This window comes from Hoplias malabaricus, chromosome 1 (assembly GCF_029633855.1).
Source record: "Hoplias malabaricus isolate fHopMal1 chromosome 1, fHopMal1.hap1, whole genome shotgun sequence".
Lineage (NCBI taxonomy): Eukaryota > Metazoa > Chordata > Actinopteri > Characiformes > Erythrinidae > Hoplias > Hoplias malabaricus.
In genome coordinates, this window is record NC_089800.1 from 630,887 (window position 1) to 655,246 (window position 24,360).

The window sequence follows — 24,360 nt, forward strand, 5'->3', positions numbered from 1 at the left end:
TGTGTTCCAGAGGCTATTCAAGTCCTTTAGTGCTTTATTAGTATACGTCCTGCTTTACACTCACTGGATTACAGCTGATGGGGGGGAGGGGGGCAGTGCTGCCCCCGTGAATGTGATTGCTCGTGTACAATGTGTGTGCATGCTCCCAGGACACACACGTCCTGATTTTGTTGGCAAACCCGACAAAAACAGGCCAAATCCACAGGAGCAACTAAGTGACATCACAGCACTGTTTCCACAAACAGCCAACAACAGGAAGTTATTTCACTTACGGAGATGATTTACTGATGCTAGTGTCATACTTGGATAAATGACAAACTATTACATATAGTTACTATGGAGATGTGTGTGTGTGTGTGTGTGTGTGTAGTAATTATAGCAGAGGGGATCCAGGTTTCTGTAGGGTTCCTGTGAGTTTGAAGAGTGAACACAGTTGTTGAGGAGACACCACCCACCCTTTCCCCCCTCCCTCTATTTTCTCTCACACACTTTTACACTCTTCCCACCAACCATCTCTCTCTCTCTCTCTCTCTCTCTCTCTCTCTCTCTCAGGTTACGATGGCCTGGAGTTTGGGAGTTTGCACACACATCTAGAAGTCAAAGTTTCTTATTGTTGTTTAACCCCCTCCCTAACTTTCCTCCCTCCCTCCCTCCCTCCCTCCGAGTGGCTGCCTCACTCTGATTGGGCCGAGCTGCTCCGCTGGTGTGTGTTGACGCAGCTCTGTGCCGGAGGACGTGTTTCAACAGATGGTCGGGGGTTCGCGTGTGTGTGTCATCACATCGGCGAGAGAATTAGAGGAGGAAGGTCGTCCCTTCAGGAGCTGTGTGGTCCCCCAGCAGCAAGAGAACCACGAGGGAAAGACGGAGTGAGAGAGAGAGAGAGAGAGGGAGTCCCAAGCCTTCATTCCACTGCAAGACTGCACTCCTGTCTTTCAGGTACTGTCACTTACTCGCCCTCTCTCTAGTTCACTGCTGTGTTTCTGCAGACAACTCTGAGAATGAAGGCTGTCTGCTGTCTTTCAGATTTAACTCTGAGACTGTCCTTCTGTCTGTCTCTCTTTCTCTCTCCCACCTTCTCTTTGCTCTGTCTTGTTTAATTTAAGAGGAGGGAGATTTGGAGCCTAATCTTTTACTGTGTTCCAGTCGATCTAGGAGTTTGGTGGTTTCTTTTATTTACCTGTGCATTTATTTCTCTCCAAATCCGTTTTGATTTTCTTGCTAATCTTTCGTCTCTTTAGGAGGTCGTCTGTCTCTCATTTCTTGCCTTTTCCTTCTGTTTGTCTCTCTCTTATTTGTTGAAGTAGATTAGATGTTAATTTCATGTCTTTTGGACGAGCCGTGGTCAGTTTTTCTGACCTGTGTTTTTCACCTGATCAGATTCTGGCTCATCACTGACCGTCGCAGTTTTCTCTCTTGTTAATGACGTGGTGTAATGGGACCGCTCTCTTTTAGCTGATGTCTGAGTCTGTGGCTTGAGGAGTTTCTCTGTCTCAGTTGAAGTGCGCTGACACCTGCACGTCTCGGGGAACCCCTTAGCGGTGCCGTGTGCAGTTGGATCTGTGATCTAAAGTCTTCCCTGAATGTAGTGATTAGAGCAAGACATAAACAAGGACCGTGTGACTGTAGAAGTGCACTTTAATTACAAACAATATGAAGTTATTCACGTTTTTGTCAGTTACCTACAAACTGCAGAGTAGTCAGCTGTTCATGGACATGAAGTCCTTTATGAATCGTGTTCCAGGCTCCTGCTTCGTGTTTAATTTAATCTGTTCACAGCACGTCTACATTCATAGTCCTCAGTTAGAAGTTGTATTGCCATTGTGCAAAGGTTTGGGGAGCCCCTGTCAAATGACGTTCAGAAATAACAGTTTTAATGAAGCTAATGTTCATGTGCTCAGTTTGATATGAAATGTGGCTGGTGCGAATGTTGTGCCCCGTTCTGTGTTATATTTTCAAATTTACTGATGTGTAAAAACCATTAAAGAAAGAATATTATTAAAGGCCTATGTTCATTTACAAAGTCGGAGCTTGATCATTTGTTCAGGGAAAGTTTAAACACTTGTCCACCACTTACCTGGTCGTTTAAAGCCTTTCAGTCAGTTCTTTAAAAAATGCCTCGGCCAAGGGCTTGGGGACTTGCCTTTCAAAGCAGAGCCCTTTACACGGGAGGTGGGGAAGTCTAAAGAATTTGAAGCTCGCTGCAGCTATGTAGATCCACTGGAGTGAAAAATGAGACATGGCCGTGCCGCGGGAGCATGCGCGGTTATATATACGCACCGCTGCGGGCCACGGAGAGCACAGAAGGTGCCGTTGAAGGATACTGTGCAGCTGTAGATGTAATGAAAAAAGGCAGGTGCCAAAAACAGCAGAAAGGCTGCGTGACTGACGTTTGTGGCTGTTAATCAGCTGCATCTGTATCTCAGACACTTGGCCAAAAGTACCTGCCAAAACCGCAGATACACGGCTGCACTGTCAGCGGCTCCAGAACAAGTTAATTGAGTGCTGGCGATTGTGGAGGTATGAGTTTAGTAGAGTTTAAATGCTGTAATCCGTCAGGTCTGGATCTGAGCTAGTTCCGTTAGAATTCTGTGAGCTCCCTGTTCCCCAATAAATAAATAAGAAAGAAAAAAACACTGTTCGGTGCTCGTTAATTTGGGGATTCGGAGTCCACCCATCCGTACGCTGTGAAAAAAAAACTATTTGTGATATTCCTAAGTCAGAAAACATTTCCTGGTTTTGTGCTGCGATTTACGACAAGGGCATTGATTTTAGAATTGCCCCTCCCCCTGGTCTGAGTCTCTCCAATCACAGCGCTGGACCTGCATTATTGTGAGAGTGCAAAATGCAGTAAAACAGACAAACGAGCGCGGAGAAATAAGAGCACTGAGGAAAAAGAGAACGTAGAAGAAAGAGAACAGAGTGAAAACGGCTAAAAACCAGAGCTTCTGCTCCTCGCTCCTCACTGCTGTGCGCTCGGGGTCGGGGTGAACAGCGAGCGGCTCGTTATCATTTAAAGGAACAGGTGCTGAAAGCGGGCGTTCTGAACAGGGCTGTTTACACAGGGGGAGAACACTGCTGTGTGTTTAGATCCTTGTGATGTTTTGGACAAAGCAGGCCACAGACTTTTCACTAAGACCCAGAACTGTAACCCAGAACCAGGCTGGAACTTGTAGTTGGATTGTAGATGTTACTTTGCCACTGGAGCCAAGAGAAAAAGGAAGAACTCTTCATTAAAGAATGTCATTGTAGAGTTCATAAAACCAAATAATGACCAAACACTTTACTCTCCTCTCCCACGCAACCCATTACTCCTCCTGGTCCTGGGGATCAGACCGGCCACGCTGTGGTCCCACGTCCACACCTTTACGGCTGCCCCGAGTGAGAGCAGTGCTTACTGCTCGTGTGAAGATGTCTTTTCTTTACGGGGTTGTGTTTTATCACTGAAACAGAAGCCTTAATTCAACCCTTTCCTTTTCTAGTTGAAACTTTTCAGAGCACTTTCGTCATCTCCACCTCCACACACTACTGCGAAGGTAGAAATGTGTTTCTCGTTTGGTTCTCACTGCTGTCTCGGACGCTCTGAGAAAAGTGGTGTGTGATGGATGCTGTAACCTTCTGCCAGTCGGCTGCAGCGCTGAAATCTGAACGTGGCTTTTCCACTGTAATGTGCAGTAATGTGTAAACAATGGCTGCAGCTGTTGCAGATAATTTGCGATTTTTGTGTCTCGCGGCGCCAACGCAAATATTATTCCTGCAGCCTTTTAGACATCGGGAGAGTTCTCCTCAATATTGACCTCTCAGTGAGAGAGAGAGCCAGGGCAAGGTCTGCAGTAAAGTTTTATTCATGCGAGAGAACAAGTGGGATTCTCTTTCTCTCTCTCTCTCTCTCTCTCTCTCTTCCACACACACACCAGTCCGCAGTTCTCTCTCTCTCCTCCCTCTCTCTTTCCTTCCTCTCCCTCATTCTCTCTCTCTCCTTACTTTCTCTCACTCTCCTCCCTCTTTCCTTCCTCTCCCTCATTCTCTCTCTCTCACCTTACTTTCTCTCACTCTCCTCCCTCTCTTTCCTTCCTCTCCCTCATTCTCTCTCCCTCTCTCTTTCCTTTCTCTCCTTCATCCCCCCCCCCCCCCCCCCCTCTGGATTCCATTCTAAATCTTGGGCTTATTGACCATGTTCCCAGGCTTGTTTCCACAGAGTGAGACTGACCGGTACATAGATGTTTTTCCAAGTTCAGTGAGATTTCACAGTGAAGAGAGTTTACACCGTGTGCTGACGGAGCGAGAGCTGCTTGCTTCAGAATCTAAACAGTGGAGTGAGGGTAAAGGAGGAGGCCGAGTGTCAGGGTAATTTACGCTGAATGATTAAATGCCCTTTTTGGCCTTCTTTCCTGGTGCCTTTTGGTGTGTGTGAGAGTGTGTGTGTGTGAGAGAGTGTGTGAGAGAGAGGGGGAAAGAGACTGTTTTTTAGCCCCCACTAGTCTCTTTCTTTTTATGAACTGAAATGAAAAGCAGTGGTGTGTTTCTGAGCCTGGTTCTCTCTCAGTGCCCTGTCACTGGAAGAGATTGGCCGTTACTAAACGGCCTCCTTCCCTCTAACTAGTGCCATACACGCGCTGCCATTCTGTCAAACAAGTCAGCGCTGCCAGACATTTAACAGGCCGCTCACTGCAGATGTGTGGCACCAAGGGGTGGGGAAAGAGTGGACTGTTTCACTGAGGGTGTGGTGGGTTTTTTTGTTTTGTTTTTGTATTTTTATTTATTTTTTAGAACCCTGTTACACTTTAATTCCTAAATGAAGTCACATTTATAACTAATCCTATAGACAACTATGGAGCACAGGTTTGTAGCTTGTCGTTTCTGGAGTGTGTGTCTCCACTCACAGTGGGTTGGTTCTGGCCAAAGTGTAACTGAGGCAACGGGAAAATAAAAAAAAAAACAACAAAACGACTTGATCCTGTTAAAATCTATTTTATTTATAATAGCACCTCTTTATCACATTGACATTGTTCCAAAGGATTTGGCCCAGACATGCAGGCAATGAGAAAGTCCCCAAGAGTAATTATAACTGAAAGAACCACTGAGAGGTCAAAAGACTCAGGAGAAAAGACTCCACAAGGACAAACTGCTGAGAGGAACCAGGACTCCCTAAAATAAAAAACTGAAGAACCTCAAGCGGAAGGAAAGAGGCTCTTTTAAAAGAACAACAACCTGCTAGAGAAAAGACTCCCTAAATTCTTGAACTGCTGAGAGGAACCAGGACTCAGGGATCCGTCCGTGCTCCTGTGTTGTGCTGTTCGTTGGAGACGGCGGACGCAGAGAGAGGAAATCACGCCACACACACATGAGTTTATCTGGAGTTGTGCTCAATGACAGCGGTGTGTGAGGTGGTGTCTTTTTGGAGGAGGGGAGTCCGGCGATTATGTCACTGCTCGTTTATTGTTCGTGTTACCACTAGTTTATTCCAGGGCATGTGCCGAGGTCCGGCTGAAAGCGGAGAAGCATCTATCAGGATGTTTAATGGGAGGAGGTCCAGGAATGATTCATGGGAAAAGCTGTGGTCCTTAGAAGGTCCCTGCAATAGCACCACCTTGTGTTTAAGTAGCTTCTGTCCAGTGCGCAAGGGTCAGGGAAAGCAAACATCACTCCCTTCCGTCCTTGAGGGAAAAAAAGGTTCCTCCAGAGATTCCTGGAGATAATGAGTAAAGAATGAAAGTGCAGGAATGGGTAAAGAGCGATGGGAGGAGGCAGATAGAAATGGACAGAGGAACGTAACAATGGTGTTGATTCATGGATGTGACCGTTCTCGTCCTGGATGCTCATATGAGTGACTTAGTGATTCCTCAGTCAAAAACCATCAGGTGAAGTAGGTATGTCTGAGCATGGAGATCTCCAAAGTGGTGGAACTTCAGCTCTCCAGGACCAGACTGTACTTTTAGCCCAGCTCCATTGAATTTGAATTGAATTCACTGAACACACAATGTTAAGATGAACACTGTCATTCCAGGGGGGTGTTGTTTTAACTGTAAAGACAGGGAAGCGTTGGGTATAAGCTGCACTTTGACCTTCACTGATCCAGAAGCAACCGCGTCCAATCCGACAGAGGGCCCGACCATCCTCAAAACACTTTCCTCTTTTCACTCACGCTCCCTTTTCAGACGCAGACCCTCACGCAGGACGGCCTTCCTCCCCTGCCATGTTCACTCCGGCCTATGACAATCCGCTCCTCCCGCAATCTGGTTCAGATTTGAAAGAAAGAAAGGGCCACGTCTGCATCGCGTGCAATTAACTCGTCTGTCAGACTGGACCAGGGCGAGGGAGCGCACTGGAGGTGGGGGCGCCACTTTCATCCTCCGTCCCCCCCAAAATGGAGATAATAGAGAACAATCCTGGAGGGAGGGAGCAGCTGATTTAATAAAAGACAGGATTCGTCACTTTGAAGAACCTCAGTTTTTCCTTTCTTCTTCTGCTGAGGAACACGTCCAGGGCCCTCAAGATGTTCTCAGTGGATCAGCTCGACTTCAGGCATGTGGCCCACAGGGTTCTGTTCCAGATCAAACTGGCTGTGTCCAAATCTATGTTCTGGTCACTAAATTATGGACTGTTTTGTGAGACTAGAGTTCTGTAGTGATGTCCAATGACGTAAACCCTGGTGCTGAGAGCTGAAGAACATCAGCGAATACGTGTGTATTCAGTCCTCTAGCGTTGGTCCTAACGCTTGCATCAGGAGGTCAAGGAAGACAGTGTTCCACAGTGTTCTAGGACTCTAATGGTGGGAGGAACAGCCATGTTCTTTCCGTCTTCTGTTTGTCTTCACGTGTACAGAACTCTCGATCTGTTTCTCTCTCTTTTGTCCTTCTGGGTGCTGGAGTATTTCTTGGGGCTGGTCTCTGCTTGTTTTTCTTGTTTATAATAAAGTCCAAAAGGCTCACGTCGGTGCTTACGTCCAGTGAGGAGCTGAAGCGGGGATTTACAGACGCAGCGAACCATGGCGTATGTGTAGCCCATGTTAGATTTCTTAAAGAAACTTATTTTAATAAAAACCCAGTGAAACATTATGTAATTTCCTCAATAAAACACTCTCTTTTCAGTTATTAATTAATTACTTAATTGTAGTAAAGGTTTTGGGGTCGGCTGCTGACCTCTTGCTGCTTCACGTATCAATGCGTACCACACACATCCACTGGTTCAAACCAAAACTCAGGCGTCTGTTTCTGCGTGTCTTTGGCACCCAGGCCCCTGCCCTGTGTAGTTGACCTCTGCTGTGGCTTGCTCTTGAGTGGAATGCCCATAAAGCTTTCACTCGGTTTGCCTGGACTCGCCAGGGGCCGACACGCGAAGGGCAGAGCGGTCTAAACTCAGCGGCTCTGCGGTTTTCCTGTTTGGTTGCTATGGTGTGATCAATGGGGCAACAAGGGAAAGGCCGGAGACCTAAATGGAGTTTGAGCGAAATGAAATTGTATGTTTCTCATGTTGAAATGGAGATTAATAATGCTGGCAGCACGTTAGCTCAGGCCAGTTTGATTGATAGCTGTTTTACAGCACAGACCAAGCACACTGGGGAAAAACTGAGAGGCACTTAGGAGTTTATTATTGATCGCCGAGCCGAACCAGCGCCTGGAAGGGAGGGTTGGAGGCGAGTGTTTATTCACGGAGCGCTCAGAGACGTGTTTGCTGTGCTGGCATGGATTCAGTCAAATATGTAATGTTTGGCTGTGCAGCCCAAGTCCAGATGAATCTGATGATTAAGACGATCATAGCGTCTGCGTAGGCGGAGACTTAAATACAGGTGCCATTTCAAGTGGAGGCCACAGAGGCCCTGATTTAATTTAATTGCAAATGACATGATCGCAGGCTTAATGGAAAAGCCACACACGTTTTTGCCACTTGCAATGGAAAGAAGAGCCGCTCTGGGTGCACATTATAGGTGCTTTCTCTCTCTCTCTCCTCTCACACACACACATTCTGTCTCCTTTCTCTCTCACTCTTTTTTTTCTCTCTCTCTCTCTCCCTCTACCCCCATCCCCCACATAGTAGTTTCCAATTAGTAAACCAGCAAAATATGTAATTTGACCAAAGACAAACATTTACACTGTGGACATAAGCAGTTTTTGCTGACCCTGTCTTTATTTTGCTCTTCTAAAGCTGTCCATTGCAGCGGTGAGAGAAACCCGAGGTGTGACAGATGGGGGTCAGCGATGGCTCTTCTCCTTTTCTGCTCCATTCTTGCTTTTCCTTTCGCTCCTGTCTGCACATGCTCTGCATTCTGAGAGTGTACCGTTTCACGGTGGCGCACACATGCCCCAGCCATGGGGGTGAGAGGGGCTGCTGACAGAGACCTCCACCCTCTTTGCTAGATGCAGAGTGAAATTCCTGCTCCAAAAATGCCCCCGAGAGGCTTTTACTTTGCTGTGCTTCTGAGGAGGGGTGTGTCGACTGGATCCACACGAGGGGACAACGCTGTGAGAGTTTTGTTGTGGACCAAAAGGATCAAGAAAGAGGAGAGAAGAGTCTTCACACTTCAGTTCTTGGGGTGTTACATGTTCCAAATGGTTCCCCTGGACTTCTGAAAGGTCTTGGGTAGTTTCTGAGCTCCTGCATTGTGGGAAAGTACAGCTTTTACTACAGTGTGTGCGCGCGCTACTGTACCCCTCTTTTGGGATATGTGACTTTCCCCAGTGCACTTCAGCTGCTTGAGAACTGTTTCTACAAACCCCTCTCATTTCTGAACAGTGGAATTTTATACTGTTAGACAGTGAAGTCATGAGGCTTATTCTCCACTGGTCCATCTATTTTTATTTGGAGTTTGAGCCCAATTCACTCAGGCCCACCTCATTACAATAGCAATGGGCTGTTGATCCCTGTAATCCTTTTTCCCGTCCTCATGCCTGCGGTTAGGAGTTATTATACTGAGCTTCATTTTATCATCGTTAAATCAGGCAAAAGATCCCCTGCCGCAAAACACTCTCAAGAACACAAACTACTTAGACAAGCGTGACATGTTAACAAAGGCCTCCATTTTCAGCGCCACGTCAAAACAGCGCAGCACCCTTTAAACAAATCCGGCCCAGAGGGGGGTTCATTAATCATTAGAGGATCTGCATGGGTCATTACGCGTGTAAACTCCCTCAGCGGAGTCTTCTCACTGGCCCGCAGCCGTGAATAATGAGCCTGAGAGGACACCAAAGCTCCAGAGATCTGTGTGACTCAGCTGTGGGTTCCACCTCAAGCTCCACGCCAGGGCTTTCTTTTCTTCTCCGCCTTCGCTCAAAACCGACGTGGATTGATGTCTGAGGCCTTGTGCCGTTGCCATGTTTCTCGAGTCGGAGTGCAGCGAGTGAAACCTGGGATTACCGAAGTGGCGAGATTACTGGAGCTCAAGCCCAAAATCCCCTCACCCCTCTACGTTTGCACTGATTTCATGGAAAGTCAGCAGTTTATTTTTCGTGAACAACTGCCTCAGTGGAAACTCACTGAAGCAGGTTTTTGAAGCTTTTTTGTGGTGTGTTAATAACGCATCTTCAAACTTTGGCAAATTCAGCAGTGCGTGAAAACTCTGCACTTGGCAACCCACAGTGTAGTAGAGGAGTTTGAGTTGGCGAAGGCAAGCAAGAGAGAAGTGCTGTATCCTCTGCAGCTTTTTAGATCAGAGTCGTCTCTTGGACAGAAGACTGCATGTTGACGTCTGGGCGGAAATGTCGTGTTTATTCTAAAGCTGTTGCGCTTTTTCCCAGAGTGATTTATCTTTCACATGGAGAGTGGGAACAGTGCATCATGGGAAATCTCCTTTGAGAGGCTAAAACAAAAAAACGTGGCCCACGCCGTAATGAAGTAATAAGGAAACATTTGTTGTGGCTGTGATTAATTTTTCATCTTCTCTGTCAAAAACACCCATAAAACATCCCCCTCCAGTTTCTGCTCCACTGTTATTTGTCATGGTCTCTGATGATCAAAGGCTCAGTTTTTGACAGGTCCCTTTTGCCTTTTTCACTCCTCTTCCTGTCTTTCGTCTTTCGGGATCTGTTTTTCCTGCTTCCATCGTTAACGCTGCGCTCCTGGAAGCCTCTTAAATCGATGCTGGGAGACCTCCCACCTGAGAGGCGTCTGCGAGGGGACGCCTTGCCTCTCAGCAGCTTCAGCTGGAGCTTGAAAGGGAAAAGCATCAGAAAGAATCTTCAGGAGGTTGAACGAGATGGTTGCCAGGTTTGAACAAAGAGAATTCCTTTATTACCCTTACCTGGCAACCCCAGTGTGTTTCAGCAGAATTTAAAAAAAAAAAAAAAAAAAAAAAAAAAAATAAGCCAGAGAAGGTTCTAAAGTGGAATGTTTGATTAAATATGGACGATACATTTAGAATTTTTATAAAATTAAAAAATAAATTGCTACTGCTTTAGGCTGGACCTGTAAAATCTAGTGTACAGTTAATATTGTACATAAGTTCCTATGTTTATGCATTTATTAAAACACCATTTTGCAAAATTTTACATTGAACATTTTTAATTTTTGTAAATTTTTGTAATTTGGCCCTGAAATGAATAGATATTGTATAGATTTCTGGGTCTACATTTTTTCTGTCGTTCATTGGCCTTCATGGGTCGTCTACGTCTTTTGCGAACTCCCATTCCCATTTAATTTCCTATTATTAAGGTTTCTGGCCTGTGACTCATTATAAAGACTTTGGGGAAATGTGCAGCCTCTGGTTCCTGTCAGCACCGCTGTAAAGAAGTCAGAGTCTGCAAGTGTCTCCACAATAAACCACTCCATGTTGAACCACTCTAAACGACTTGGTTTACATCTCAACCACTCATTTATGTAGAAAATGAAGAATAAGCTCAGCCTGTGGTTTTCAGGTGTGTGGGGCAGGTCTGAGCTCCAGGAGCAGAGGGCTAATCTCTTCCAAAGCAAGGAGGAGCTGAAAGGAATTTGCTTAGCTCTGGGTTTTTGGGCCACGTGTATGAGCCCCGCTAGCCACTAGCTCCCACACTGATGGAGATGCTACATTCGGTAGATGGATGATTTCCTGAACGTAGAGCCTAATGCCTCCTGGTTCCTTCCACTGCTATAAAACCTCCAACCTGCTGCTGTTAGATTTAGCGTATATGACTTCTGAGGCAGCTGGGGCCTCACTGCCATGGGTAATGATGTATTATGGAAAATCATAAAAAAACTCCAAGGTCCCTTATTCCACCCCTCCACAGCTCTCCCCACCCATGGGCTCTCTCAGTTATGAAGGCTAGTGCAGACCCTGGGATTTAGCATGGGGATTAGCATGGTTTTTAGCTGGGTTTAAAGGTGTGAGAGGGGGCTCTGCAGCTGGAGCTTGGGTTGATTGGTGTCAGCTGCAGTCTCTGGTGCAGGTCTCTGTGGCTATTTTGGCCCAGTGTCACCAGAGACATGTTGTTAATGGGAGTTGGAGTGAAATTATGGCCATGGATAGCTTCTGCTAACTACTGCTTTCTGGTTGCCCTAGGTTCTGCTTGCTCAGCGTGCAAAATATCCCAAAGGAAGCTAAGGCGTGTTTGGTACAATGCTAGTTTCCTTTGTTTTAATTTTGCTGTAGCTCTGGATAGCGCCATATCAGGAATATAACATTTTTATGAACCGCCATTTTATCATCATAACACAGGAGTGCAATGAAATTTTGAAACTGCATTTAACCTACAGAAACACACACACACACGAATTGCCTGTCCTAAGCCCTAAGGCGCATTAGACATGGATGTTGAGGGAGGAGACAGTGCTGTTTTCTCTCCCCTCTCCCCATTTTTCATAAATCTGAGGCGAGGGGAAAATTCCTCACAGTGAGCTGTGCAGCTTTGCCATGTTCCTTGAAATCAGCGGAGCATCTTGTGTGTTTTAATAATTTTCCCAGAAGTTCATGCCCCCAAATACACTCTTTCTTTCTCTCTCTCTCTCACACACACACACACACAGTTCCCACAAGACCACCTGGTGCCACAGCGAGCAGGACTTTGAAGTCTGGGAAAGAGTGGGATTAATTTAATTATATATTTACATGCATTCGTAATTAACGAAGGGGGCCCTGGCAGGTTTGCCGTCTCCAAAGCTCCGTTTCAGTCTCTCAATTTCAGCGGAGGATTAACATGGGGTTTGTTCTCACTGTTTTCCCAAAGTCACTTGCTGCCATTCCCTTAAACCACTATCCTAAGTGCATTTAAATAGTTGACTGTAATCAAATCACACCCCCATCGTAGCCCCTGCACTGCTGTGTGCGAGGGGTAAATGCTAACAACTTTTTAGCTAAATATAGTTGCGGCTTCGCTAAGTGAGGTAAGTTTCGGCTTGGCTGTGAACACGCAGCTAAGATGGAGCGGGCAGAGTAGTTCCTGCGTGTGTGTATTTAAAGCTAAAATCACAGCAGTGCATTTGAAAAAGCTTGTGCTATTTTTGTCCTGACTGGTATTTGGTGATCGTCCCATCGCTTGCTGTTTCAGCCAATTTCAAAACCACCACATAGTTCAACTCGGGCCGGAGATGTTCATTTTCCTGTGGGTTCAGACAACCTGAACAGGGTACGTGTGCTAGCATTTTTGCACAGGCCAGACTGTCGACAGGCCACTGGCATCTCTCGCGTTCGATTCGATCTTAGAGGCTGCCTCAGCTCTTCCAGGAGCTTGATAACAGCTTGGTTTTGGGATGAGCTTTGGTGTACCCACATAGCAAGACAAACACTCTGGATCCTCACAAACAAGCCAAGCTTTGGGGAGGAAAAACAAGGCTGAAATGTCCCGTGTCTTTGGGATTTTCCAAACATGCTGCCTTGGTTAGGTTTTGGATCTTTGCGAATGTTCCGCTTCCAGTCATTACATTTTCCCAAACTCCAGTGGACAAAGACATCCACTCCTGTCTTGTTAGGACTACTCTGTATCCCGTCCTCCGCTATTGGGATATTGGATGCTACAATGCTAATATCACCAACGTTGCCACTGACCAGGCTTTGTCCAGATGGCTATCTGTGGGCTATTATTCAAATTTTAATTCAGGCATTCATGTTTATTATGTGACGTGTTAGAGGCAAAGCAAGTTTATTTATAGAGAACCTTTCGTACACAATGGCAATTCAAAATGCTTTACAGAAAAATTACAGTAGAATTTTAAAAAGTAAAAGAAAATAAAAACAATTAGAAAATATAAATTAGAATTAAATTATATGATTAAAAAATGATTTTTAGAGGCTATAACACACTTTGACCACACGAGCCTCCTTTGGCTACACGTCCTGCAAGTGTCCACAGGTAAACCCCTGCATTTTGTGTCTGAGTGTAGTCTGAGCTGCTTTACGCACACAAACTAATTATGGAAATCAATCCCAAAACCTGTAGTTCTTCTTCATTTCGTTAGCACGCTAACTCGTATAATTACGAAACGCCGTGTACTCCCTCCTCTTGATTTAGTATTGGAAAAAGAAAGGTCCACAAAGCTGCGGAAGAGCCTTAAGAACCATTTGGCCCTGCTGTGGAAAGGGGCCAGGGACGGTCACCTTTCCGGTACGTGTTAGCTTGTCCATATGGTGCAGCCCTATTGGCCACAACTAGCACAGGATAATGTGCAGTCCTGAGCGTGAATGTTTTAACCGGCTTGGCTTTCAGCTTACTTTTACACACACTGCCTTGCTGTTGAGTGGTGCCTGTTTCTCGCTGCCTGCAAGAGTCAGAGTTAGAAGCATCAGTGCCCTGCCTTTCATTATATATGAGAAGAGTAATGGAAAGTGCCGGTTTTTCATCTTCTCAATGTGTGGGAATGAAAGTGTGGGGCTGTTGAAATTCCCAGTCGCTCTGCTGAGGTGTGTGGTATGTCATTAGAGAAAGGCAACGTGTCCACAGCGAGTCTTGTGTGTGTGTGTGTGTGTGTGTGTGTGTGTGCACCATTCTCTCCACAGTGATTAAGCCAAATGACCTAGTGGACCGAGAACAAAGTGAAACCACTTCAGTGGGCTGGCACATTCCTGCTCTCACCACATAATCAACACTTGAGCCCACCAGTGAAAGAGTGAAAGAGCAGCCCACAGAGCTTTGCTTCTGCTCAGCCAGAGGAGAAACCAGTGTATCTGGATGCTCTGCGTGTAGCAGGCCTCAGTCAAAGTCTTCTGAGGCTGGTCTGGCTCATATTTCTTCACTGGTTTGGACAGTAATGTGCTAACAGTGGTCACCGAGTTTGCAGAGTCCTCCTAAGCCTACACTGTTTTCCTTCTGTTGAAGCTAAGATGGATGTTGAAATGGGCTCAGAGTAGTGGAGGGTTATTACAGATGTCTGACTTGATGGCAGGTGCTCTCCACTGCATGTGCACTTTAATTTTGGGATCTGGAGCCCACCAACTCTCAAACTGTGAAACAAGACCACCCACTCTGTGTTCTAGTCAAAAACGGCTAAAAACCAGAGCTTCTGCTCCTCACTGCCGTGCGCTCGGGGTCTGGGCGAACAGCGAGCGGCTCATTATCATTTAAAGGAGCTGAACGCTGGCGTTCTGAACTGGGCTTTTTACACACTGCTTTGGTGTGAGGTTCCTGTTTGATGTGGTGGCATTTAGGTGGCCACAAATTTTTCTTAACAGTAAAGAAATGGAAAAAAACATAAGACACAGGCTGTACACTGCCCTTTTAAAGGAGTTTCGCTGTATAGCCTCAGCTCATGTATAATTTTTTCAGGAAATTGAATTGCTTTTTATAATTCAGACTTTCCCAAAATAATGTGTAAATTCAGATGTGTGCCACTTCAGTCCCATAACGTGAACATAGTCCAAGTGTGTGGTTTGAGGGCTGTTACCACACGCAGCAGCGGTAGCCCAGTCCTGCCAAGAAGCTTTCTGCTATTGTCTGTGATAGCGCAGAGTGGTCAGAAACACAGCTGCGTGGTTTAGAGGAAGGCTGCGTGCCTCTGAATGCGCTATTATTTATGAGAGAGGAAAATAGCAGGGGGGAGGGGTCCAGAAAATATAACATAATCATGGAAGTAAAGATTTTGGATTGCAGCGAAGGACCCTTGTCCTGTCCTCCCATTAATCTGAAAATTGCCCCCTCATTTTCGCCAGGGGCTCTGTTCTGGCAGCTGGTTGGCCGTCGCTGAAAGCTGACATAGTAGCCTTTTTGTTTTTCTCCTTTGAACCTCCAAGACCTTTCTTCTCCCTCCATCCTCAATATTATTCCCAGAGCTTAGCCCTGATTAATACAGTAGAGGCTAATTTACTGGGTCATTTGCTCTAATCCCTTAAAACAATAAGTGGCGAGAGACGATGCTCTCTCTGCTGCTCTGCTGTGGTCCAGAAGAAAGCGTGTTCCTGTGTTCCTCTTTAATGCAGTGAGTCCACAGAAGGCACGGCTCAGAGCAGATGTGCACGGCAAGGGAGGGTAAAACAAGTCAAGGGCAAGAACCAGAGATTAACGGCAGCCTTTGAATTACTGGATGGTAGATGTATCTGATCATATTTTAACAGCGTTATGATGTATTTACATTGACCAGGACTTTAGCGCTGGGGTCTGCACCATTAGAGGATACAGCCTGCTGTTCTGGAAATAACGTAAATTCAGTTTTTTCAGGGCTACCTAAATCAGAAAATGCATGCACAGAATTGCCCCGCCCCCTCGTCTGAATCTGTCCAATCACAGCGCGTTTATGTGAGAGCACAAAGACGAGGTTAAACTCAGCAAAACAGACACAACGAGCGCGGAGAAATAAGAGCACTGAGTAAAAACGGAGAAGAAAGAGAACAGAGCGAAAACGGCTAAAAACCAGAGCTTCTGCTCCTCGCTCCTCACTGCTGTGCGCTCGGAAGGAAGGAACAGGTGCTGAAAGCGGGCGTTCTGAACAGGGCTGTTTACACAGGGGGAGAACACTGCTGTGGGGCTTGATCCTCGTCACAGACTTTTCATTAACTGTGTTCACTTGTGGATAAGGGGATAAGTACGTCACCTTTTTAGAGTGTGTGTGGTGCAGTGAGCTTCGAGTAAAAAAAAATCCAATCTACTGGAGTGTTTCTCTAAGAGGGATATCATTTTAGATGAATATAATTTGGAGAAATATTACTGAATAATTGTGTAATGAACTGCTTAATAGACATCTTCATGTAACACAGAAAACGATTGTCACGTTTCACAACGACATGTCACCTGTATGACTTTAAGGAGTCACCTGCCTGGCGTTTGGCACCGAACACTTAGCAGCATGGAGTCTACTTTCCACTTAGCTTTTGCACATTAGACCATTAATATTCATCTTTCAGAGAGCTCAGCCCCCAGGATTCCTGACTGGAATTTTCATTACAGCTTTCAGAGACTGCTCTTCAGACTTCGCCCCAGGGCTGAACACGCTGAAGCCCAGCAGCTTGGCCTTGTTTCTCCGTGACTCGCCACTGTGTGCAGCCCCTCCGTGGGATCAGCTCATTTCAGAACAATATAGCACTTGTTTGTTCAGCTCCTTTAAAGCTCTGCTGGCGTTCTGGTCGAGTGGATGGTTACGGCCCAAACGTTTGCGTAACGGTTTCTCCCGAGCCTTAGAGGTGCTGCCTCCAGCCGGACACTGAATAAAACACAGCGTTCTTCTAATGACCGCAACAGTGGAGGAGGTGGAGGAGCTTCTGCTGCTCATGGAAAGGCGTTTGCTTTCGCCCCACAGTGGGTCAGCGCAGGGCACTCGCGTCAGTGTGTGGCGGAGCGGAGACGCACTCCGTCGCCAGGTTTTTTCTTTTTTCCTACAATAATGAGGGTAATTAAAACCAGGCTGTAATTCCTGGCCCTCCATCCCTCCCTCCGTCCCTGCATCCATCCATCCAGAGCAGAAAATAGAAGAGCTATTTCGGACCTACCATTTTCTAAAATTGCGTTGCTGAAAGGAAGATGTGGGTGTCATTCTGGAGTCAGAGCCCTGGGGTGAATTTAAGGCCTGCCAACAAACAAAGCTCATTATCTGATCTGCGTTTCAGTGCGTTCCTCTTAATGCAGATTTTACTGGATGGTGGGATACAGTTGTGTTGCTAGAAGTGTATCTGGTGTCGGCTTATCACTACAATGTGAGCTGGCAGTGGTTGAAATATGCAAATACGTTTGATTCCTAACGTTTCTGAGTGGTTTGATGGTTGGGAACGGCAGCGTGTCTCAGGTCTGGGGCTAAGGAGTTTGAGACGAATTTAAAATCAAATGTTTAAATCCATACCTTCAAGGAATCAGCCGTTAAAGGAAATCTTTTTCAGTTTTTTGTGGAAAAACACTAAATGCCTTTGGTTTGTGTTGATTGATTCAAATCTTGATGCCTAAATTAACCCAAAGGTGTAGTGTGAATTGGGCCAAAGCTTTAATTACAGTGAGACAGATTCAAATGCTCTGATTGGCTGAGCGGTCCACTTTGGAGAGCCAAGCGATGGTATGGAGAGAGTGGACTTAGACTCAGGATGAGTCATCATCAGCAGTGTGTGTGTGTGTGTGTGTCTGAAACTTGTGTCTGGACCCTGCCACCCCTACACCCAGGGGTTTGTCTAAACAGAGCCAGTGTTTGCACAGCACCGTTGGGGAGACTTTTCTGGCTGGCCCGCGAGCTGCCTGTCAGAACTCTGCTCTGTCCAAAAAAGCACTTACAGCTCCATCTGAGAAACAGCTTATCAACAGAGCAACTACCCTCTCACTGACACAAGCACTTAATACTTTAAATCCTCAGGATTCTAGGCTTTTTATTCAGTTATTGATCTTGAACCTTATTAAGCACTGACTGTAATGAATTATTAATGTGTAGTGTGTAAAAGCCCAAGCCTTCCATGAAATGCACAAAATAATTGCTATTGCTATGTGTAATGATTGTGATAGACTTTGCAGGTTTTAAGAACACATTGTTGCACCACGCTGAGTGACTGTGGGTCCAGTGCATGTGAACATTAATGTGTGTATCTGGTGCCCACCAACAGTCAGTTTCCTGTTCGGACGGGATCCGTTTTCCCTGGGGAGCTGAGTAATGTCATTTTTCCACAAGATGTCAGTAACGTTTATGATCAGAAATCTCGGTGAAAATAACAGGGATGGGAGCGGCCACACACACTGCAGTCAGTGTGGATCAGACACAGCAGAGCTACTGGAGTTTTTAGACTGTCACAACTGTTCTGAGATCAGCCCTCCCACCAAAAACACACAGCCCTCAGCGACTTTATCTTCTAGTCCTTCACAACAGATAACGGGCGAGAAGGTGGCACACACTTTTCCTTCACACAGTTTATTACAACCGAGATTGTAAGCCATTTACTGGTAACGACACACGGTCACAACACGTATGGAGGCTAGCGGTGTGGTCAGAACATACCTACAGTTCGTTTTGTGGATTTGAGTGTGGTTTTGAACTTTTACTTGAACCTTGTCTTTCACTAAACTCCAGCTCCTCCACTCTCAAGAAAAACAGCAAAAAACTCCTCCGTGACATGACGCAGTATTCCCCCACATTTCAGTTCGGACGGGATTAATAACCTGGGGTTATTTTTACTGCTCGTTTTACAGCAGTCTCAGGAATCTTTCCTGAAACGGGAGCGCGCACTCCGGAAAAATGACTGAGATGGTGTATTTGGATGGGATTAAAACTACGGAGCTACTCTGTTAATAAATACTTTACCCTTTTGTCCCACACGTAAAACTAATCCCATCCGAATAGGGCTTTAGTCTGTACAGTCACAGCACTGTGTGAGAGCACAGAGACGAGGTTAAACGCAGCTACACGGACACCAGGGACGAGGAGTTGTAAGAACACAGAGCAAAAACAGAAAAAACGTTCAGAGAAAGCACCTCAGTGCTGTGCGCTCGGGTCGGGTTCAGCTCATTACCATGTAAAGGAACTGTTTAGACAGAGGAGAATGCTGCTGTGGTGTTTGATCCTTGTGGTACATTGACCAAAGCAAGTCACAGGCATTTCATTAAGAGCTGTGTTCACTTGGAGAAGGGTGATGGGGGGGGGGGGGGGACAGATGCATGGAAGGTTTTAAAAGTATGGCTCGGTTTATTATGAATTCTTGTGTATTATTTGCTGTCCATCAGCCAGAGAGAGAAAAATGAGCCGGAATGTCTCCCGCCATTTTCCTCAGGGTCCTATTCAGTGCCATTGTCAAGGTTTGAGGGTCGGCAGAGCTGGTCAGGATGTGTACGGCTGAGTGTGTTAGTTGGGGGAAGATGTATGTGTGAGATGTAGGGGAGGCTCAGGTGTGTAAAGACCCATTTGTTTCAGCTCATTGGTTCTGGACAAAGGGGGCCCACAGGCAGTGTGCTGCACAGTAAGGTGTTCACACTAATGACTTTCACTAATAAAGTCCACTTTGGCTTTTCTGTTTTTCCTTTGGGGAGTTCACTCCTGTCCAAAAATACAGTGTAGTCCAGAGCTGGTTTTAACCGTGACGGGGAAAATATACGTTTGCTTCAGTTGCGCAATGAAATGAACTGTCTATGTACTGAATACGTAATTCAGAAATAATGTTCTGCGCTGAGCTTTGTGTGACATGATATTGTCACCCGTTCAAGTAACGTTTAACCCTTTGATACCGTCATGACGTGACGAAACGTAAATCATTTTTACTGATAATTATGCCAAAAAAACGTATTGTATTTGGACCCAAATCTACTATTAATGAAGTTATATTATTTAGCTGTTAACATTACTGGGACTACAGTAACGAGATAAACATTGGATCACAGAAATAACACCACTGGCCCTGAAAGTCCCACAATGCATTCAACCTCACTGGTCAAGTGTAGCCTAACACGCAGAAGAATGCGCAGCGCATGGTCAGTTGTGGCTGAGCTGGATGGTCTTTGTGGTCTTCACTTACCCCTCTCCCCAGTGAGTGTTGAGGGCAGTCGAGGGGTTAATGTAGCGGAACCCCCTCTCTGTGTCCAAATGGCCTCTGTTCCTCACATCCCACCAGGGGTCACCACACCCAGGCTTTTTGAGTGACAGCCTGACTGTGGGCTTTGATTGGCTGGCTGTGAGCAGAAGCAGAGGGCAGTGGCCAATCAGAACGCTCCTCCCGTGTTGGGACAGATGAAAGTAGAGCTGGAGGGAATGCACTGGTTTTGAGGGGTAGGTGTCTGTGGACAGTAGAGAGAGAGAGAGAGAGAAGTATGAGACCACTTTAAGTGCTGTACAGGTAGGATTTAAAAGCCTTGGAATTAGCTCTGACTTGTGCTTTTATTAACATTGTTCTCTTTTTGCCAATAATTTGTCATTGGTTAAAGCCTTTTCAACACATTTTTTTCTCAGCTCGACTTTGCAGTGCGCTGGGTGTTTAAAGAGCCTGTCAGCCGCTTTTGTAATTGCACATTTACAGTGGTCGGCTTTAGAGGTTCTGCCCTTTACTTGGTGAATGTTTAAGTGCAGAGTGTAAATGATTGATCAGGTGAGAGTTTGCTGAAGTGTTGTAGCTGGAGTTGTCGTTTATTTTTTGGCTTAAAGAGCAGCGGAGGGTCTTTAGGTCCGTTATGTGTCTCTGAGTCATAGGAACATTTGTTTTCATTTATTTTTCCTGAATCTGTCGCTGTCTTACACTCTCTCGTGATTCTCATAAATGTAGGAACATCACTGCTGTGTGGACAGAGCAAAAAAAGTCAAAGAAATGTACAAAATTAGAGAGACAAGGTTTTATTTGTCTGGTATTGACCATATGTCGTCTTTTGTGTCTTTTTCAGATTTCTGGTTGAAGTTCCAGCGGCCCGAGAGCAGCAGTGAGTGTGTGTTTTTGAGTGCATGTGTGTGAGATGACGAAGTGTATCAGTGTGGCCTGGCTCCTGGCCTTGGCCCTGGTCCCTCCTCTGGTCTCAGGCTATACCACCAGGGGTCAGGGCCTGAGGGGCCGTGTCCAGCGAGATCGCCGGAACATCCGCCCAAACATCATCCTCATCATGACGGACGACCAGGATGTGGAGCTGGGTGAGTGAGTCTTAACCCTAAAAGTGTGTTCTCTGGAGGGGTGGAGCTTGGTGTGTAGGGCCTTTAGCGCGAGTGAAGTTGATTCAAAACTAATCACCTGACCTCACTAATAATCTCACGGCTGAATACTATTGGTCCTTTTCTGCAGCAGGAGTTGGTGATAGAGTATATTAGAGAAGCGGGCTTGGGACAGAAAGGGTGTCAGTTCAGTACCCTAAACCAGCAGGAAAAAAAAAGCACTGTCTCCTCCCTTAACCTCCACAGCTGAAGTGCCTTTGAGCAAGGCACTTAACCCCCAGCTACTCCCTCTGTGCTGGGATGGCTCTCCATCGCTCCGGGTGTATGAGTGTGTCTACTGGGCCTCATACACGTGTGTGTGTGTGTGTGTGTGTGTGTGTGTGTGTGTTTTTCGACGGTCACTAATGGGTTAAATACAAAGGCACAAAATTGCAATGACATTTTAAAAGTATGTTTTACTAATTTGTTTTACACAAAGAGGGTGAAAACCACCACAAGATGAAGGATCTGTCTAGAGACCAGTGTAAAAGACATGTTATAAAGAGAAGCAGGAGACAACAGACGTGGCTTTTTCGCATTTGCCTTGAGTTAAGTCTTTGGAGACAGTGGAGGACACTAGTATTAAGTTACTTTTATTATACAGCAGTGTGGGTCAGGTCTGATGTGCTGGTTAGCCATTTCCGCTGCCTTGTCACTCTCCTCCTGAAGTGCACTCATTTTCATGCAAGTTGTTCATTACTAACTGAAGGCAGCCAGGAAAATATGATTTAGGATTTGAGAGTGGAGGCCAGTGGCCGTAGCTGGAGCGTGTGTGTGTGTGTGTGTGTGTGTGTGTGTGTGTGTGTGTGTGTGTGTGTGTTTGTTTGTTTTGATTAAACCATCAAAAGATTCTGACAAAGGCCTGATGTGAGTTTGGAGCCAAAGAGCCATCATCATCATCACCGGACTTCTCACTTTTATCAAGTAGCAATCGGCGAGTCTCGATCTCAGCCGGTCGCGTCGAGCAGCCGCCAGCCATTTTACATGTTAATCTCCCGCGAGTGGAAAGGGCCTCAGTGGAACGTCTGCGAGACTCGAGGCTCAAGGCGTTTAGTCATGCCACCGCAGACACTCAGTGTGTCGCCACAATGTGTGTAACACTCTCCACCAACGGCTCGAGCTGCATGAGTGTCCCCAGTGACGCTTCCTCAGATAGTTGGACCCTTATGAGACTGTTAAGTTATTTGAGAGCTTTGAACTTGATGAACCTATACACCACAGAGCTGAGGCTGGAGATTTGGACTTCTTTCCACAACATTGCGTACGAGTAATAAGACAAGTAATGATATGGCTATTTAGGGGTAGACATTGCACATATTTTTATGGACCTATGCGTCATTTTCTATTCATTTTAAAGGTTTAATGTGCTGTTTTTATCATCGAGTCGTATTTTATGTGCCCTACGGCTGTTGTTTTTGGTTGAGAATATTCAAATCGAAGTTGCCAGACTTTGACTGTTGTTCTGTGCCTGTCGTAATGGAAGAGTTTTTTGTGGCTTATACTAAGTGTGAGGTACTGTGTGAATTTACAAATTAAGGTTATTAAACAACATACAAAGTTATTAATAACCATTAAACCTCATTAAAACAACTTGTGTTGGCAAGAGAGAAAGCTTTCTGTTAATACGTATCGATATGACCGCTCGCTAGCACAGACTGACGGATACAATGATGTTGTTTCAGAACACTTCAGTAAAACATGATGATTTTTTTTTACTGCGTTTCCCAACAGGCTCTTTGCAGGTCATGAACAAAACCCGCAAGATCATGGAGGATGGGGGCACCAGCTTCACCAATGCTTTTGTGACCACACCCATGTGCTGCCCGTCCCGGTCGTCTATGCTGACGGGGAAATACGTCCACAACCACAACACGTACACCAACAACGAGAACTGCTCCTCGCCTTCGTGGCAGGTTCAGCACGAGCCTCGCTCTTTTGCTGTTTACCTCAACAACACGGGCTACAGGACGGGTATGAGTCCTCCTAATCCCTAATACGGTGTTCTACATGAGCAGCACGTCATTCCCTCAGTTATGAGGACTCTGCACTAGGCCACTATTATGAATCAGATTGGTGCTTTTCACCAGTGACACAGTGTTGCTTTGTTTTCCGGGTTTATGCCATAAAAGCATAATTTTATGATCGTTTAATCTGCATTGTTTATAGCAAGTGTCTTATTTACACTTTAAATATAGGCTTTTTAGGCCCTGTCTCTGATCTCTGAGGCTTTACCATCTTAGTAAAATCTCAATGCAGTTCCAGTTCACATTCACTCCTGATAAAGTAACTGTACACTAGTAGGACACTGTTGTGCTGAAGCTAAACCCCTCCGAGTCCAGTAGCCTAACTCTGTCTGAGCGCTCCAGCTGATCTACAATTACCTTTCTGAACTGACTGGCCGCTCGCCCAGCTGTTGGGAAAGATGTTTGAACTCGGCCAAAAAACAGAGACGTGCACTGATATGTAAGCAGATGTTTTTAAAAGTGCTTTTAGAGCAGGCCACAGTCAGATATAGTGGATCATCTCAAGATGGAGGTGTCAGGAGATTGATCTTTATTTACCACTGCATTTCAGAGGCTCCCTGCTTCTTAAAGGGTTTGTGCTTTGGAACTGAAAACTGAGATCTGGTTTTTAAAAACTGTTTTGTTGCTGGACATTTGTCTTTAAGCTTCTTATAATGTTCTTCAGGAAGGAGCCAGGTTTGCAGCTTTATTCTGTACTTCCTTAAGAAGTTATTCAGAAAGAATGATGTTTTGGGATCCATAAAGATGACAGATATGTCTGGCTTTCTGGTGGTTCTTCATCTTTGTTACTCACAGCTTTCTTTTGTATAAATTACTGAAAATAAATCAGATCATAGTGATGTTCATGGTTCATCTTCTGGTTCCTGACAGCAGCCCTTAGGAGGGTTCTTTAGCTTTGAATAGATGACCCTTTACTGAAAAGTTCTTAAGTGTTCTTCGGGCTTCTTCTTGAGCTGGGAACCTTAAAGTCCACTGTAATGATGATTGGTTTCTAATGGTTTGCTTTTGTTTCTCCACAGCCTTCTTTGGGAAGTACCTTAATGAATACAACGGCAGCTACATTCCTCCTGGGTGGCGCGAGTGGGTTGGACTCATCAAAAATTCCCGCTTCTATAATTACACAGTCTGTCGGAACGGCTACAAGGAGAAGCACGGTGCAGACTATGCCAAGGTATGTGCCCACTGCTGTCTGAGTTCAGAGCCCTGTCACGGTGCCAGCGCAGGAGCTTATGAATCCCTTCACCCCTTTGTTTTTACTTTATGCTCAATTGTAAGGTCTGCTGTCGGCTAATTGCAGGTTTTCCGCTCGCTCGTAATCCCGCCTTGATCTAAACTGCTTGGAATCTGATGAAATTAAAGGGAACTGCTCAGAGTTGCAGCA

At 45.7% G+C, this 24,360-nt stretch overlaps 1 protein-coding gene across 2 annotated transcripts in view; it reads left to right on the forward strand.

The window, feature by feature from the left end:
• The window catches only part of sulf1 (sulfatase 1), a 109,307-nt gene that overhangs the window by 63,348 nt on the left and 21,599 nt on the right, over positions 1 to 24,360 (forward strand). The window contains exons 5-8 of one of the 2 annotated variants that reach the window (XM_066642293.1): positions 748 to 936; positions 20,658 to 20,898; positions 22,687 to 22,926; positions 23,999 to 24,150. In XM_066642293.1, the coding sequence (XP_066498390.1) occupies positions 20,727 to 20,898; positions 22,687 to 22,926; positions 23,999 to 24,150 (564 nt within the window). In that variant the 5' untranslated portion in view covers positions 748 to 936; positions 20,658 to 20,726. Of the gene's footprint in view, positions 1 to 719; positions 937 to 20,657; positions 20,899 to 22,686; positions 22,927 to 23,998; positions 24,151 to 24,360 lie in introns of both variants that reach the window. The other variant, XM_066642302.1, reaches the window with a different exon arrangement.